At 35.1% G+C, this 13337-nt stretch overlaps 1 protein-coding gene across 1 annotated transcript in view; it reads right to left on the reverse strand.

Annotated features, from left to right (window-relative positions):
- The window catches only part of TYR (tyrosinase), a 95687-nt gene that overhangs the window by 58978 nt on the left and 23372 nt on the right, over positions 1-13337 (reverse strand). The window contains exon 3 of the mRNA XM_003935082.3: positions 4306-4453. Coding sequence (XP_003935131.1) covers positions 4306-4453 — 148 coding nt within the window. The remainder of the gene's footprint in view (positions 1-4305; positions 4454-13337) is intronic.

Raw genomic sequence — 13337 nt, forward strand, 5'->3', positions numbered from 1 at the left:
CACTCTAGTAGTTTCTAATATCTATTGTTCCCATTTTTATATTCATATGTAGCCAATGTTTACCTACCACTTAAAAGAGCAAACAGGCAGTGTTTGGTTTTCTGTTCCTGTGTTAATTCATTCTGGATTATGGCCTTCAACTGTATCCATGTTGCTGCAAAGGACATCATTTTGTTCTTTCTTATACTATTCCATGGAGTAAATGTACCACATTTGCTTTGTCCAGTCCACCATTGATGGGCACCTGGGTTGATTTCATAAACATAACTTTTATATGCACTGGGAAACCCAAAACTCTGTGTCTCTATTTATTGAGATATTCCCTTTATTGTAGTGGCCTGGAACTAAGACCAGAGTATTTTGATGTGTGCCTGTATACATGCATTGTGAATGCCTTATTCAAGCTAATTAACATTACATTACTTTACATACTTATTTTTTGTTTTTCATGTGCTAAGAACAGTTAAAATCTTTCTTAGCAATTTTCAAGAATACAATATATTATCATGAACTTTAGTCATCATGCTCTCTATAATAGGTCTTAATTTACTTCTTTTCCTTTTTTTTTTTTATTATTTTTTGAGATGGAGTCTCGATCTGTTGCCCAGGCTTGAGTGCAGCGGTGCAATCTTAGCTCACTACAACCTTGGCCTCCCAGGTTCAGGCAATTCTGCTACTTCAGCCTCGCTAATAGCTGGGGTTACAGGTATGTACTACCACACCCAGCTAAATTTTTGTATTTTTAGTAGTGGTGGGGTTTTACCACGTTGTCCAAGGTGGTCTTAAACACCTGAATTCAGGCAATCCACCCACCTTGGCCTCCCAAAGTGCTGGGATTACAGGCATGAGCTACTATCCCCAGCCTACTTCTTATACTTAGCTCAAATTTTTTATCATTTGACAAACTTCCCTCCAACCACACCAGATCCATCCCCTGGTAAACATCCTGTACTCTCTAATTCTAGGAATTTGACTTTTCTTTTGACTCCACAATTAAGTGAGAACATGCAGTTTCTGTATTTGTTTTCCTGACTCATTTTATTTCACATACTGAACTCCAGGTTCATTCATGTTGTTACAAATGACAGGATTTTCCTTTTTTTATGGCAGAATAGTGTTCCATTGTGTATGTGTGTGTGTGTGTGTGTGTGTGTGTGTGTGTATATATATATATATATATATATATATATCACATTTTCTTTATCCATCCATTGTTATCAATATTTGGGTTGGTTTTGTATCTTGCCTTATAAAATAAATAATGTTGCAATGAACTTGGAAGTTGAGATATATTTCCCTTTGGATATATGCCCAGGAGTAGAACTGCTGAATCACGTGGTAGTTCTATTTTTAATTTTTTAAGAAACTTCGGTGTTTTTCTGAATGATGATATTAATTTACATTCCCATCAACAGTCCACAATAATTTCCTTTGTTTTCATGGTCTCTAACACTTCTTATCTTTATCTTTTCATTAACATCTATTCTAAAATGTGTGAGGTAATGTTAATATTATCTCATTGTGGTTTTGATTGGTGTTTCCCTGATAATTAGTGATGCTGAGCATCTTTTCATGTACCCATTGGACATTTGTATATCTTCTTTTGAGAAATGTCTATTCACATCCTTTGCCTATTTTTTAATTAGTTTTTCTGTTTTCTAACTATTAAATTGAGTTCCTAATATAGTTTGAATATCAACCCCTTATCAGAGGTATGGTTTGCAAATATATTCTCCTATTTTATAGGTTGTCTGCCTATCACAATTTTTTTTTTTTTTTGGCTGCATGGAACTTTTTAGTTTGACATAATCTCATTTTTCTATTTTTGTGTTTGTTGCCTATGCTTTTGGGCTCATATCCCAAAAAAATCATTGCCCAGACCAAAATCTTGGAGCTTTTACCATATGTTTTCTTCTAGCAGTTTCACAATTTCTCATTTTATATGTAAGTCTTTAATCCATTTTGAATTGCTTTTGGATATGGTATTAGATATGGGTCCAGTTTGATTCTGCTGAATGTGGATATCCAATTGTCCCAACATAATTAATTGCAGAGACTGTTCTTTCCCCATTGTTTTTGGCATCTTTGTGAAAAGTTAATTGAATGTAAATTATTGGATTTATTTCTGGGCTCTCAATTCTGTTTCATTGGACAATGCATCTGCTTTTATGCTATTACCATGCTGTTATAATTACTACAGTTTTGTAGTATATTTTTGAAATCAGGGAATGTGATGCTTTGTTCTTTTTGCTCAAGATTATTTAGGCTATTAGGTTCTTTCATAGTTCCAAATGAATTTGAAGACCGTTTTTCTATTTTTTGTGAAGAATATCTTGATACTTTGATAGGACTGCATTGAATATGTAGATTTCTTTGGGTAGTATAGTAATTTTAACAATATTAATTTTTCTAACCTATGAATATAGGATATCCATTTATTTTTGTGGTCTACAGTTATTTTTATCAATGTTTTATAGTTTTCGGTGTACATGTCTTTCATTTTCTTGGATAAATTTACTCCTAAGTATTTTATTTTTGATGCTGTTGTACATAGGGTTGGTTTCTTAGTTTCTTTTTCAGATAGTTTATGGTTAGTGTATGGAAACAGTACTAATTTTTTATGCTGGGATAGTATCTTGCAAGTTTACTTAATTTATCAGTTTTAACAGTTTTCCAGTGAATTCTCAGGCTTTTCTGTGTATCAGATCATCAGTAAACAGACACAATATCCTCTTTCTTTCATATTTTCATACCTTTTTGTTTCTCTTGCTTAATTGCAAATTAGGTAGAACTTTTAGTATTATATTGAATGAAAGTTGCTAAGGTGGTCATACTTAAATCTTTAGAGTTCACTGGGTCGTTCTAGAGATTACAAATGGCAAAAATTTACACCAAAAATGATATAAAAAGACATTTTAAAAAGCGTTCAATTTATCTTTTCTGGTAACATTTTATTCCGGCACTATGCTTTTCTCTCTTATATATGGGTATAGGCGGTTATGATGTTGGTATTGATACCAACATTTTGATGTTCATACACATTTTTATACACTGATTTCTAAATAAAACAACATACTTATTTCTCATTATTTAAGAGTTCTCATGAAGCCCATAAAAATCTGCCTAATGATTTTCTCAGATAATGGTCACTTTCTTATTTCATGTTATATCCATGTTCCTGTGGACATGAGTGAAGTGAAGATGTTGGTAAGTTAAGTAAAATCCTTAATTCTCAGTTTCACTTTCCTTATCTTTAAAACCAGAAAAATAAGTCCTCTTGTTTTTAGCTAAGAGGATCACCTTAATGGCAGGTATACATCTGTGCCTTTTTCATTAGCTGTGGTGACGAAATTACTGCAAAGGGGACAAAGAAAACCCGCAGCATTTGTCAGTCATGATTTGATGCTTTATTTTCTCTTTTCTTCTTGAAAAATTTCAAGAGTAGACAGCTGGCCTTCCTCTGAGTACTTTCTTTTCTGCTATCATCACCTACAATTAAGTCTAAAACCAGATATGTCTAAGACATTACACATGTAATGGAAGAGGGTTAATAAGGGGAATAAAAGCTCCAAGAGAATTAAATCACGTTAAATAGGACAGTTGGGCCATAGTACACTCTGTCTGGAGAATTAATCATATACTGCTCATGCCAGTGGAAGAGATCAGTTTGTACTTATATGTGAGTGTCTTAGATTAGAAAAGAAAAGGAATAACGATACAATTTCCAGAAGGAAAAATATATCGATGACCGCTGGAGTAGGTTAGTGACAGTCCCACATGGCTTTAAATTCCTGTATCAGTTCTGTGTGTTCCTCCCTCTGCTTTTTCATTCTTTGCTTTTAATCATTTTCTCCTGAAGCCTTTAGAAGGCGCCCTTGGGTACTGGAGCCACAAACACTATCTGAAATCAAGCTCCTGGGAGTCCTACAGCCCCTACCTCAGGGCAATGGGCATACAAAAACTCATCTCTTTTTTTCTTAAGGTAGGACAAACTAGGTATACTTTACACTCTACCAAGATTTAGTGGAGTCTGGGATGTCAACTTTGTACCCTAATTTGGCTTTTCTTCCTTTTGTACTCTACCTAACCTGCCTTCTTACCAGTTTATCTTTATAAATACTTTCTTTATTATACATTTGCATGCAAATACTTAGCCTAAGATCTGTTTTGGTGACAACCTGATCATAGACTAAATAGACTACTGTAACTTCTTAGCTTTTATTTAATAACTTAAGTCACATTTGATAGGTACCTCCTACATATAAATCCAATAAGCACATGGTTTATAAAGAAATATTAACCAACCTGTCAACAAATGCATGGTGAAGAAGGAAGATGGGATCATTGGCAGATCCCTGTACTTGGGACATCGTTCCATTCATATAGATGTGCAAGGCGTTGTGCATGCTGCTTTGAGAGGCATCTGCTATCCCAGTAAATGGATTAGCAAATCCTGTTCATTAAAAAAAAGAAAAGTAATGTTTACTTTAATGACTGAAAACCATAGTGAGTATCTCATTTGATTTATAACCATAATTTAAAGCCCAATTCAAAATATAAAATTGAAAATAAAATTTATTTCATATTGAGACTCTTTACATTCTGGATAGCCAGTGTGTATTCAATAAGTATCTGTGGAATTAAATGGCTTAAATGTAGGTACAATGGACGCTTAAACAGATAAAAGAGGCTGAGGCAATTTGTGCTCCCTCCTGTTCCTTCTGCCTATAATTTCTGTTTCAATATGAACAAGTCATAAGAACATTTTATAATAACCAGCAGTCACTTTCACTTCAGTCTGTAACAACACTCAGAGCAGATCTTTTCAGCCTGTTACGTGTCCCCTTGCTTTCCATTTCTGGAGAATAATTTTGGTTTCTCCTTCCAGAGAAAGCATAAAATTTGTGACTTTTTACATTTTAATTTGTCTTTCACAGGAACATCTTTGCTATAAGTTCATAATGTGTTTCATTTTATAAAACATTCATTTCAAAAATAATTAGAACTCCAATAAATGTTTTCAGGTATTGCATCAGCAACAGTAATAATGAGAATATTTTAATAAGAGCTATCATTTTCTAAATGTTGAGTATGCTGTTTATTGTGACATGTGTTCTCTAACCTTTCAGCAATTCTGTTGATTAGAAATTATTATCCCCATTGGAAAGAAAAACTGAGATTCAGAGAAGTTCTGAGTCTACCAAGCTACCCAGATAGAGTTGGGATTTTGATCCACACCACTTAGACACTAAAATATGAGCTCTTGGAATTTTGTGTTCTCTCTCATATGCCCAAGAAGAAGAGGAAGATTAAGAGAGCTTTTTAGTACCCACTCAGGCAAAACTGAGAGTTAGGATCAGAAAAAGAAGTTTGAACAACAAAATTGAATTATAAGCAGGAACCAAGTTGGGGAACATGACGGAGGACATATTATTGAATTTCAGAATTGAGAAATGTCAAGCAAGCAGAAATTATGAATAAGATTATTTTTCTACACAATTATATCTAGATCTTATATAAGTTATGCTTAAAATATTTTTAAAAATTGGTGAGGATTAAGGAGGTGTTCGTCTGAAGATACAAAATTTTAGTTAGATAGGAGGAGTAAGTTCAGGAGATCTATCATACAACATGGTGATTATAGTTAATAATAATGTATGGTATACTTGAAAATTGCTGACAGAGTAGCTTTTAAATGTTCCTACCACCCAAATAAATATGTGAGGCGACAGATATTTTAAGTAGGTTGGTTTAGACATTCCCCAATGTATACATGCATCAAAGTATCACGTGACACACCAGAAATATATAGAATTTTTATTTGTAAAATTTAAAAGAAAAAAAGAATAATTAGCCTAACAAACTTCTCTATAACAAAAATAGGTATATAAATCCTATTCTAAAGGTCAAAAATAAATAACTGCCAGGAAACCTTGTTCTTATAAAAACTAAATAAAGGTAAAGAAATTTTCATACAAATTTTACATACTTTTTTGAACTCACTTGAGCTAGATATGCTAATAATGGTACAATCCAGCTAAAAAAAAAAGTTAGTTTTTACAATTTGATCCATCAACTGACAACTCAACCAAGGATTATTTGATAAAAGCAATTTTGCAAATGATGAATTTATTTATAAACTACTCAACATGTAAGAAGTTTGTTGTCTAGTAATTAAAGTTATATGTGTTGGCAACACTAGTACCAATATTTTGAATTTCCCACTTGTTTAACACCCTGAAAGTTTTTCCCATTCTGGGAGCAGACTGTATTGAGAATGAATTCAGGACAGGGGGAAGACAGGCTCTTCTTCTGAAACATGGTAGAAAGGAGATTTTGAAAGGAGAGTTGGTGAAGGAGAATCTTCAGGAGTCTTCTCAGTCAGATTTATTTTGAAAAGTGTACTTGGAAGGATGAACTAAACGTAAATTTTCTTAAAAATCTCTGTACCATGTATCCTTTATAAAGTCTTTGTGAACCTGCAGTGGTGTATCTATACCACTTTGAAGATACTGCTGTAGAACAGATTTTTAGAACTGAGTGGAACTTGGCTTAAATTCTATGTTACTTACTGGAAGTATGATCCTTGTCAAATTATTTATGTTTTTTAAACTTCAGTGGTAAGAGAGGAAGTAAATAATGTCCACTTGTCAGTTAGTGGCAGGAATTAATTTTGATAGCAGGCATAAAAGCATCTAGGTGCTAAATGAATACTTCCTGAGTAGTAACTATCATTTCTATAATCGTGTTGCATGTGATAAATGGGTGCTGCTAACCAAGAACATGGTGTACTCCCAACGCAAAAGTGTCTCTTTTGCTCCAACTCCACACCATTAGGTACCACCCCGGCATCAAGCATCTCCTCCCCATTGTTCTGTAGAAACGTGCCTGCTGCCTGCCCTCATTCGATATCAGGTGCTCTTCGGTGTCCTAGGAACTAGAATGGACTACTATTTTAAGAGGATTTTCAGCAAGGCTAGTGTTTCATTACTCACTACTATGCTGACCTGACAGATGTTGCATCTAGAAAAGCTTCCAATATTATTAAGGAAACAACCGCTAAATGAAAAGCCCATGGAGTTTGTCAGTATGCATTGTGATATGTGTTTAGAAATAATGGAAAGGCCCAGGTGGAGCCAAGATTCTTTGTGATACAGACCAGATTGTTAATATAAACTGCTGTAAACAGTTGTATTATAGTAACAATTTTAAATAAACTATGTATATATTGTCTCTTCAAATAGACTAGAAACACCTCAGAATTAGATATCAAATTGTTGGCTTTGATTTTCAATAATCAAAATCAGAGCCTTGGACATCTTCATATTTAAAAGAAAAACAAATATAAAATATTTCTCAATCTTTCACTTATATATCCTACAGAGATTGGAAATAGGAGAGATAAATTTCCATAAAACCTACAAGGAAAGTTTAGAGAGCTCTACTCTGGTACCTGTCAAATGACAAAACACAGAAAATGTTATGAATGACAAATAATATAAAAATGTGAACAAATTGTTTTCTATTTTACCTTTTCACAGAGTTCATTTTCTTGGCTGGTAAGGTCAAGTTGAAAAAAATAGAAATAATTTCTTCCACATCAGTAGCTTCTCTGGCTGAGATTTTACTGTTTTGCAAGAATAAGTCAAAGAGGAAATTCTAGGTACCCCAAAATAATGCCCATATACATCTACCTTTTCAAATATCTTTCATGTAAATAATCTAATTTGAATTGCCGGGCTACTTCTGTTATGAATATTATCATTATCTTAATTTTACAAATGTGAAAACTACAGTTTATAGAAGTTAAATAACACATACATTAAAACCAGTAATTGAAGAATCAATGAACAATTGATTTCAATACCTGTGCCCTTTGTTGTTTATGACAGCTGGGTAGTTTCTGTACTAACTTACCCTTGGCAATTTCTTTGCACTACACCCCTGCAATAAATTGTAGACTTGTCATTTTTATCTCAAATTACAGCAAGGTCCAGAATGTGTTATTACCTCAACCTTGTCCAGGAATTCCTCATGAAAAGAAATTTTAATAAACCAATGGGGACCTTGTTAGTTACAGATGCCAAAACAGCTCAGTATTCTTTGTGAAGGGCAGTAACAGCTCCCCGAAATTATGTTATGCCATAACATTTGCAAGCTACATTTCTATTGGAAATTAATAAACCCAGCTCAGGTCGATGGCAAAAACAGAATTATTATTATTTTTTTTTATTTTTATTTTTTAGAGGGAATCTTGCTTTGTCACCCAGACTGGAGTACAGTGGTTGGTTCTAGGCTCACTGCAACCTCTGCCTCCTAGGTTCAAGTGATTCTTCTGCCTCAGCCTCCGAAGTAGCTTGGATTACATGTGCGCACCAGCATGCCCAGCTAATTTTTGTATTTTCAGTAGAGATGGGAATTCCTCATGTGTGCCAGGCTGGTCTCAAATTCTTGACCTCAGGTAATCTGTCCACCCTGGACTCCCAAAGTGCTGGGATTACAGGTGTGAGCCACCATGCCCAGCCCCCAACACTAGAAAATTTCAACTAATTGATTCTTTTTGCTTCTTTTCTTCCCTAATGCTACTCTGAAAAGTTTTTGTTTGTTATTATTATTGATGCTTATCTCTCATACTTGGAGATTCAGATGTAACTGGTTTAGAATGGGACTCAGGCACTTGGAATTTGAAAAACACCCTGAGTTGTTCTAACGTGTGACCAGGGTTGCACTAAACTGAATTAAGCCAAATTGTCTTCATTCTCTAAACCGGAGCTCATGCTTCAAAACCTTTACTTCTGAATATGTTATTTCCTTGACGTGAAATTTTTACCTTCTATATTCTGACAGTCGAAAAATGCTTCTGCCTTTAAAATCCTACACTACAAACTTACAGCTTAACATATTTTCTTACTGGTAACTGTTCCATGGTCCTTTGAAAATTATGATTTAAGAAATTGAGCAGCTACTATGTAACAGGCACTGGCTAGCCATTGGCACATCCATCACCTCATATACTTCTTCATCTTTTTTTTCTAGGAAGATAAGTTACAGATGTTGCACTTTAATCATACCTGTTAAGAGTTTGAAATGTGAAAAGGTGTGTAGTTAAATCATCAGAAGAACAGAGCACATTTAATTTATTAAATTTAATTTGATTTTAAGTGCATTTTACACCTATCTTAACAATTCATAGTGTTTCAGAGAACAAACTGGAGAAAAGAAAATAAAAAGAAGATGGAAAATGTACACTAGTGCACCTGAAGGTTTTTTGAAAAGTGACTTTTAGACCCACAGACTTACATTCCTCCAGTTGACTCTCCTATTGTGCAACTTAATTGAGGAATTAAGTCCACAGCTTCAAAAGGTTACATAAATGGTTTTAGGTGGCTGTAGTTGATGTCTGAGTACTTTGAAAAGACTTGTAATTTAAATTACTTACAGAAGAAATACACAATTGCAGATCAAAAAATATTTTTGGATCTAAGCAAGTCCCTAGATACACAGGAAGCATTAACTTTCAACCAACTTCCAGTTTTCTCAAATAAAATGCTAAATCTACAGCCATAAATGTAATTACTTAGCATTTATTAGAAAATACTTTTGACTCGAGAAATTTCTTTGATGATGAGGAATACAGTAACAAAGCATAGGCAGTGCTGCGTGAATGTTTCATACTGTATAAATACAGCAGAGCTCAGGTCATAAAAACTCCACATATTTTGTGGTTTTCAAAAATGTGGTCCCAGAGTCAGCAGCATCACCTGTAAATTTGTGACAAAGAAAAATACTGTAGCCCTAGTAGTGAATCACTAAACAGAAAGTCAGGTGGGGACCCATCATGTGTATTAGCCAGTTTTCCAGGTGTTTCTAATGCATACAAATATTTCAAAACTGTTTCTCTCATTTTTTTATTGTTTGCACAAAGACAATGATGAATCACAATGAGTCATAAGTCATCTCTATAAATTCGATAAACTTTTTTGTGTGGTTAAGGATGTTTATTGTTTTAAGTTGGGTTTCTCCACTTGTTAACCTCCGTGTTTCTGTTTCTCTTCCTTACTACTTAATTGCCTTTCTACAACAAAGATTGCTATTACTACACTGGTACCTATGTGGTTGGTGCTAGGCTGTGTTTCCTTAGGTTTTTATAGAACTTCATCTTCATAGTAACTCTGTTTTTTGTCGTCGTTTTTGTTTGTTTTTGAAATGGAGTTTCACTCTTGTTGTCCAGGCTGGAGTGCCGTGGCACAATATTTGCCTCCCAGGTTCAAGTGATTCTCCTGCCTCAGCCTCCCAAGTAGCTAAGATTACAGGCACGGGCCACCACGCCCAGCTATCTTTATAGTAGCTCTGTAGAGAAGCTATTATTTAACTAACTTTCAGGTGATGAAACGAAGGCCCGAAGACGATAGGTGGTTTATCTAAGGTCATTCAGTAGTGATATAGTTTAGATATGTGTCCTCGCCCAAATGTCATGTTGAAATGTAATTCCCACTTTTAGAGGCGGGGCCTGGGGAGAGGGGATTTGATCATGGGGGAGATTTCTCATGAAAAATTTAGTATCATCCCTTTGGCGCTGTTCTCACGATAGTCAGTGGGTTCTCACGAGATCTGATGATTTAAAAATGTGTGGCCGCTGTGCCTCCTACTCTTCATTCCGGCTCTTGCTCTGGCCCTGTGATAGAAATGCTCTCTCCTTGCCTTCCGCCATAATCCTAAATTTCGGCCCCCCCAGAAGACAGGCAGACGCCAGCACTATGCTTCCTGCACGGCCTACAGAACTGTGAGTGAATAAAATCCTTTTCTTTATAAATTACCCAGTCCCAGTCTCAAGTACTCAGGTGTTTCTTTTTCATTTTCTTTCTCTCTTTTTTTCTTTTTCTTTTTCTTTTTTTTTTTTTTTTTTTTTTTTTTTTTTTTTTTTTTTTTGAGACAGAATTTTGCTCTTGTTGCCCAGGCTGGAGTGCAATGGCGTGTTGTCGGCTCACTGCAACCACCTCCTCTTGGGTTTAAGCGATTCTCCTGCTTTGGCCTCCCGAGTAGCTTGGATCACAAGGATGCCCACCACTCCCGGCTAATTTTGTATTTTTAATAGAGACGAGCTTTCTACATGTTGGTCAGGCTGGTCTTGAACTGCATACCTCAGGTGATCCGTCTCCCAAAATGCTGGGATTACAGGCGTGAGCCACAGCACCGGGCCTCAGGCATTTCTTTATGGCAATATAAAAATGGCCTAATACAAGTAGATAAGTGACAGAGGGTATTTCCCTTAATTCTTGTCACGTCCATTGGAGTAAAAAGCTGAAACCCAGCTTTTCCGTAATGTACTCTCTTGAGACAGCAAAGGCTCTATCATGCTGGTTCTAGCTCTCTGAATGAGAACTGTATGAGCTTCCTATCACAGGATTCCAGGGCATATAGTCACCTGGATCAATCAGACTCCTATCTTAAATATCACAGAAGGCAAGAATTTTTGATAATGTCACCACGATATTATATAAGACCCAGTGCCCACATACGTATGGCTAATTTTTATTCTTATCAAATTTAACTTTTTACTGGGTTGTAAGAATTTGTAGAAGGACGTAATTTCATCCCAAAGGTAGCTTTTAAAAGTTATTCTGTCAGGCTGGGCACAGTGGCTCATGCCTGTAATCCCAGCACTTTGGGAGGGTGAATCACCTGAGGTCAGGAGTTCAGAACTAGCCTGGCCAACATAGTGTCTCTATTAAAAATACGAAAATTAGCTGGGGGTAGTGGCGCATGCCTGTAGCCCCAGCTATTTGGGGAGGCAGGAGAATTGTTTGAACCTGGGAGGCAGAGGTTACAGTGAGCCAAGATTGTGCCACTGCACTCCAGCCTGGGCAATAAAGTGAGACTCTGCTCTTTGGATATGTTTAATTTACATCTAAATATTTTGCTGAAATGACTTCCGTCCCGTTTGAGTCTCAAGTACTAGTCTACTGTATTGTTTAGAATCTGGTTTCTATATAGGGCTCGAAAATTACAGTGTGTGCATCAGCATGCAAGACTAACTTTTAGGAACTTTCATAATTGTGGTAAAAGGATGGTTCTAAGTAATTGACATGTATTTACTCATGTAATCTTCACAACGTAATATGAGGAAGATATTGTGATTATCATCACTTTGTAAGTGAGGGATCTCAAGCAAGGGCAGGTTAAACTTACCAAAGCTCATCTAACTAGTAAGTGTTAGTACTGGAATTTAAACCCAGGTAGTCTGACTCTTAACCACTTCTCTTTAGCTGCATTTAAAACTTAGCTTTTTTATTTGGCACACTTGAAGACATGACCTCCCTTGCTGATGATCCAAGTTTTCTACCTGTCAGCTCTGTGACATTATCAAGTTAGGTAAATTCTCAGTTTCCTCATTTATAAAGTGTGCATAATGATAAATACGGTATAAAGCTTTTAAGAGAAATAAGATAATGGATGTAAAAGGTTTTTAGATGAGTAGGATTGTGGTGATGTTAACAGTTGTTATTAATTACAGAGGCTATCTGGTAATTTGTAAAGTTATTTTGTAAAGATATAGGAAAGAATTTGTCAGTTTTCCTTCTTCTTTACTGAAACTATTCCAGCTCATTCTTGGTGATGGTAGATCATCAATGAAAGTTTCTCTGACAAGAAATACTTGGTTAGGTTTCTTCATTTAATGACACTTATATTTGCCTCTTTTAATCATTTATTTTCTTTTCATTATAATTACTTTTTCACAAACTAGTTCTTTTTAAGTTTCAAGAGAGAAGAATCTGTTATTAGTTATTCCTAGTATATTGCAAAGTATCCGTACACAGCAGATACTCTATAAATGTTTTTAATAAGTAGGAGGCATATATTTCTCTTTCTGAAACATGTAGCCTTAGTTGCTGGAATTTTAAAATCAAATAAGCTAACTTTTTTTTTTAATATTCCCATACTGTTCTAAGGTTTATGTCTTTGAGCAAGATTGATGATGGCTTTGAATCTGACCCTTACTTTTTTTATGTTAAAAGCTTTCCTCTCAATAGTCTCCTGATGGAATAATTAAGTGAATATAGAGAAAGCCCTGAACAACCCACATGAGAAATAGTTTTGGTGTTGTTCAGGATGGACGAGATAACAGTAGATACTATGATAGAAGAGACAGGTGATTCTTCACTCTAAAAAAGTCATTAATAGAAATAATTATTCACCCATAAAACATGGAATAAATTTTTGGAAAATACCCTGGGGAAAGAAGAATGTATAATGATGATGGAAAACAGAATAGCATGACCTTTTCCAGGTGGTAGAAAGTAGATAATTTGTAAAAGCCAATTAGATCAAGTTTGGAA

The sequence above is a fragment of the Saimiri boliviensis genome, chromosome 6, assembly GCF_048565385.1.
Source record: "Saimiri boliviensis isolate mSaiBol1 chromosome 6, mSaiBol1.pri, whole genome shotgun sequence".
Lineage (NCBI taxonomy): Eukaryota > Metazoa > Chordata > Mammalia > Primates > Cebidae > Saimiri > Saimiri boliviensis.